Consider the following 5717-nt stretch of genomic DNA (forward strand, 5'->3'; position numbering starts at 1 on the left):
TGCTAACAAACTAGGATCAGAGAAGGCCATACATATTTGAATGCCTTAATACTTTCAAGAATACACTATGATTCTTTCATTTCCTAACAATTCATTGTCCAGAGAACAGAACAGCTAATATCTCCAACAAATTCTACCCCCAGCTTGCTTGCAGTAAAGAAAATAAGCAATTGATGACGCCCTTATTGCGACGTTGAAGGAATTTCATGAGGCTGTTAAAAAGGAACGAAGCCACACAAATTTTGTGCACTCAATGTCAAAAATTAGCTCAAGTAATTACAAGATATTCACATTGAATCCATACAGAAAAACCAAAAGCAGCAGATGATACACATATCAAGCACGTCTCTTACTAAGACGCCAAGAGTTAGGTTCATGGTATCTATCATATAGCGGTTCAATACGTTCTTGACGCTTGCGCTTGCTCATCTTGGTGGGATCTGCCACTTTGAAGAACCTGGGTGCCAGTTCCACGAGCCATTTGGGGTCAACAACCGTCACCTCGCGCATGTACTCTTTTGTGGTCATAACCAGCTCATGGTAGATCACCCAATCTGGTTGTCTCTGGAAGAGGGCGCTGCTTGGGTGTATATAAACTGGTTGGTTCTCCACTAGGGTTCTATAACCCTCCTGTGGGTCCTTTCTAGCACCGTGGAAGAAAAACCCCGCCGTAATTGCTTTCCTGATCTTTGTAAAATTCTTTCCAGCACTCACAACATCTAGTTTATACCTGAAATTCACAACCTATAGTCAGAATGCAATTTCATCTTCAAATCAGAATACTCAACTTAGAAATCGTTGATTATAAACTAAAGCAAGGCAAGGGGTGCTAGTAGAGACATTGGCATGACAAACTTATGCTAGGTTTCTATACACAATCTTTATAATAATCTATCCTAGAGCTGACATGGCAATGCTATGTTCAATCAATGAAATCTGTTAATGGCGATGGTAGGATGTGTAATATGCCATCTGAATTTCCATATCAACTTTTAAAACGGTTTTGCAGTATTTTGTACAAACACTTTACCAAGAAAAACAATTCCAGTATCAAAATGACTAACATTTCCGCACAAGAGAGCACATTTGAAGAGCATATACTGGCAATTTAGCCATACACAAAAGGGTAGTTATAATTTATAAAGATACTATACTTAACCACTGAAAAAATGGTGGAAAAATGCACTTCTGCGAATAATGCTCTGAAAACAGTGTATGAGGTAACATCAACATTACAACTCGTAATGACCTATTCGCGGCTCAGGTACCATATATCTAGATTTTAAAACACAAACTAGGCCTGAACAACATTTCAGCAATTCCATCAAGTACAGACAGCAAAAGGCATGCCTAATTCAAGACTACTGCAAAAATACAATGTACCAAACATGAGCAAACCTAGAACATTAATCTACATCTTTTAAAACCATTCATGCACATGTGAAACCAGAAAAAAAGATCCATGCAACCACGAATACACATCAAGATAAATTAGAAGAACATACTTGTCCATGATGCTGAGAAGCTGTTTTCTGACATCCTGTGCCCTCCTCAAGGATCGAGACTGAACAAAGTTCTCAAAACACCATGGCCCTGAAAAATTCTTAGCTTTCCATGCCTCATAGACTGCAAGTAAAGTCAGATGATCTCCCTCTGGCTGGAAAAACTTGGCTCTCTTCTGATCTGCCTGGGCTTGTTTTTCCCTAGGCCTGTAAAAAATATTACCAGTCTGAATCATTGCAATGATGGTCAAGATCTCATCACTGCATCCAAGGTCCACACTGGCCAATAGCATCTTAGACAAGGGTGGATCCAGAGGAAACTCAGCCATTTTCCTACCCAATTTGGTGAGCAGCCCCTCCTCATCCAGTGCTCCTAAACTGTACAATTGTTCCATGGCAGAAATGAGTGCTTGGGGTGAAGGAGGATCCATAAAATCAAAAGACAAGAGATCATTTATCCCCATAGCTTTCATCGTAAGTGTAGTAGTCCCAAGATTTATCCTCTGGATTTCTGGAATTGAAGTAGGGGACATCTCATTGCGGTATGCACTCTCAGTGTAGAGGCGGTAACATTTCCCAGGGCCTGTACGCCCAGCACGCCCAGCTCGTTGCTTGGCTGATGCTTGGGAAATTGGAGTTATGACCAGTGAATCTAGCCCCTGCTTTGGGTTATAAACATTTTGCTTTGCAAAACCAGGATCAATGACATAAAATATCCCATCAATGGTCAGTGATGCCTCAGCAATATTAGTAGCCACAACTACCTTCCTCTTACCTGGTGGGGCAGGATCAAATATCCTTGACTGCATTTCACTAGGAAGGGCACTATAAACTGGTAGGATAATCAACTCAGGGACATTTTTACCAAGACCCTTCATCCTCTCATAAAGAGACTGGCATGCAAAATCAATCTCTTCTTGTCCAGTCAAGAAAAGAAGGATGTCACCTTCAGGTTCTGTCAAGTGTATTTGTAGAACAGTTATTAGAGATGCATCAAGGTAGTCACTTTCCGGCTGTTTAGTGTAGAGTATCTCTACAGGAAAAGTTCTCCCAGGGATAGTGAAGATGTTACAGTTGAAGAAATAACCGGAAAACTTCTCCGCATCCAAAGTAGCAGATGTGACAATCAAACGAAGGTCTGGTCTCCGCTTCACAAGCTTCTTCAGTAGTCCAAAAAGAACATCTGTGTGGATTGTCCTCTCATGAGCTTCATCAAGCATGACCACAGAATACTGAGAAAGGTTCTCATCAATCAAAATCTCCCTAAGAAGCATACCATCAGTCATGTACTTGATGACAGTATCTGGACCAGTGCAATCCTCAAAACGAATTGCATAGCCGACTTCCTCTCCTAAACGACAACCAAACTCTTCAGCAACCCTCTTGGCCACAGACATGGCAGCCACCCTACGTGGCTGTGTACAACCAATCTTACCCATTGTCGTGTAACCCGCTTCTGCAAGATACTGCGTTACCTGTGTTGTCTTACCCGAACCAGTCTCACCAATGACGACAAGCACTTGGTTCTCATGCACCGCTGCAATCAATTCTTTCTTCAGCTTGTAGATAGGCAAGCTCTGCCTCTGTTCCTGGATTGAGAGTTTTGACCTCTGCCCAAAACTGATGGTTTTCCCAAAAGCATCCTTCTTCCACTCAGGCATATCATATGCCGACAAACCAACACCTCTAAGTTCTTGTGCAAGATGCCTCTCACCAGTCTCTGGCATTGGATCTTCCCAGGGACGATTGAGATCCTTAGGGATAGAATCCAACATGGTTCTTTGCTGCTGCTCACGCACTTCTCTACGCTCTTTAATGAGTGCGGACTGAAGTGCAGCTGCACGACCCAGTGACCCTTCTGGATTCTTAAAGATTTTCACAGGTGACATATCAACAGAATACCTGCTCTGTCCATTCAAAAAGGCTGGCTCGTCCTCATTGAGCTCAATCTCAAGCTCTTCCTCAGCTCCCTCTTCTTGATAAAGCATCCCATCGGTTTCCTCATCATACATAGGATACTCTGTAACACCCAAAACACCTGAGGCAATCAACTGTTTGGCTTCCCACTTCTCTGGTGAGCTCATTCTCTTCAATGGCCGGCGTGATGGGCCAACATCATCCTCTTCCACAATCCTAATCCCAGAAAGACCAGTCCTAGTCACAGGTCCATCCTTTGAAAAAGATGGGTTCGTCCTAAGAGCATCATCCTCTGAGCTCTTCTTCAAGGGGAGCAAATCCTTCCCTGTATGTTGATCTACATCCCTCATCGAAAGGCTCAACTTCTGACCTGAAATTGAAATCACCTTCACATAAACTTCCTGATCCCTCTTCACCACATCCTTAGCATTACTAATTCGCCGAGTTGCCATCTGTGAAACGTGAACCAGACCCTCCTTCCCTCTTAAATCATTCAACTGAACAAAGCAACCGGTGTCCATCACTCTCGAAACCCTGCCCTTATAAACCTGATACAATTCGGGCTCATCCGAATGGTTCTGGCCATTCCGCCAATCCTTATTACCTCTCCTATCATCACCATCTTCCTTAACATCTCCATCATCTTCATACCCATCTCTCTTATGCTTATTGTATCGATCTGTATGCCTTCCCCTGTCGTCACCATCATCATTATAATGTGTATCTCTACGCCTCTCATCTCTATCATACCTTTCCCTTCGCCTCTCCCTCCCATCTCTATCTCTACCTCCTCTGTGTCTATCTCGATCTCTATCTCTATCTCCTTCCCTATATCTATCACTACCTCTACGCCTATCTTCTTCTCGCTCTTCGTCTTGTTCTTCTCTTCTGTTTCGCTTTTCCTTGGTCTCCATCTCAATTTCCTTCTCGATGTCCTTGACTCTATCTTTATTATCGGCAAACGCCAAAGCCTTAAACTTGGTCTTCCTACCATCAGAAGCGCTCTCTTTCTACGAGTCCTTCTCCGGCTTTGGCTTCGGTGGAAGAATAGCGTGAATGATAGTGAGGAGTGTACGGACAAAGTAATCAGGCATCTCGGCACCGTTTTTCTTTAATTTGGTGTCGAACTCGTCCACCATCTCGCAGTTTCGTCCCAACTCAGTTATGAACTCCGCCAGAACTTTGTCCCCAACCCCTATATGGGTTTCGAGCTCTGAACACACCTTGGAAACCAAGGAAAGGTACTCGAGCTTCTTCAAACCATCGTCAGTGGCAGCCATTATGAACTTGCAGAGGTCCTATTCATATTCAATACAAAAAAATCATGTCAATAGAAATTTCAAATTTTATAAGAAGATGCATAAACCGTATAATATGAACTTGCACAGGCCCTATTCATATTCAACACAAAAAATTCATATCAACGGAAATTTCAAAACGTATGAGAAGATCATTGCTATATACTTTTAATCAGTAGTATAAAGTTCAAAATTCATGAATGATAAATTTATCACAATAAAGAAACAATTTCTAGAACTTCAAACTCACGCACCAAAAAATCTAAAATTGCATACCAGAAGGATCTGGAAAGTTAATTCAACTAATAATAAAGTAAACTTGGAATGCCAAAAAAAATTCAACTAAAACCCTGTAGAGCATAAAACCCAGGAAATAAGAAACGGAAGAGAATAAAAAAGAAATATGAAACAAAATCAAGGAAACTGATCGTTGCTAGAGGGTGGGGGTTCAGTGGATCTTAAATCTGTGATGAGATGGGGTCCAAGATTAGAATATATTGCAGTAAGACATCATACTTGGGATGAGATGAGATCGAAGATGGTTGCGCATCAACCGTTGTCACTGTCGAGAGAGAGGAGAGCTGAGCAATATGTATATGGGAGGAAGACGGCGTCGAAAAATGGAGGAGTTGACGGTTGAGATGGGCGGATTGTTCGTCGCGGACGGCTGGAGCGTTTCTGTTTCAGAAATAATCTCAACTGAGATGAGGGATTTTAGCGATTAGGGTTGAGAACTTGAGTTGGAGTGCGCCTGGTGTATCGTTTCGCCTAGAGAAGCTAATATAATAATAATAGAGTAATGCTATTTAGACATACAACATTGACCGCCTTAGCTGACCACCTTATGTGGCAACTGATGTGTCATGCTATGTTAATTAATGAATGTTGCCATGAGGCCATTTACTAGGAACGCTACGGTTTTTTAATTTGTTTTTTAATTGACATGGCGACATTCATTAATTAACTTGACATGACACATCAATTGCCACATAAGGTGATC

General features: G+C 42.0%; 1 protein-coding gene across 1 annotated transcript; it reads right to left on the reverse strand.

Moving 5' to 3' along the window:
* Positions 1-213: 213 nt before the first annotated feature.
* Positions 214-5495, reverse strand: LOC110773284 (putative pre-mRNA-splicing factor ATP-dependent RNA helicase DEAH5). Its single transcript, XM_088248791.1, has 3 exons — positions 5234-5495; positions 1506-4717; positions 214-730 (listed from the first exon to the last, which is right to left on the reverse strand). Exons 2-3 carry the CDS (start codon positions 4331-4333, stop codon positions 337-339), a joined length of 3222 nt encoding a protein of 1073 aa, XP_088104917.1. The 5' UTR covers positions 4334-4717; positions 5234-5495; the 3' UTR covers positions 214-336.
* Between the last annotated feature and the right edge of the window lie 222 nt (positions 5496-5717).

Source organism: Prunus avium, chromosome 2 (genome assembly GCF_965620075.1).
Source record: "Prunus avium chromosome 2, drPruAviu1.hap1.1, whole genome shotgun sequence".
In the NCBI taxonomy this organism is placed as follows: Eukaryota; Viridiplantae; Streptophyta; class Magnoliopsida; order Rosales; family Rosaceae; genus Prunus; species Prunus avium.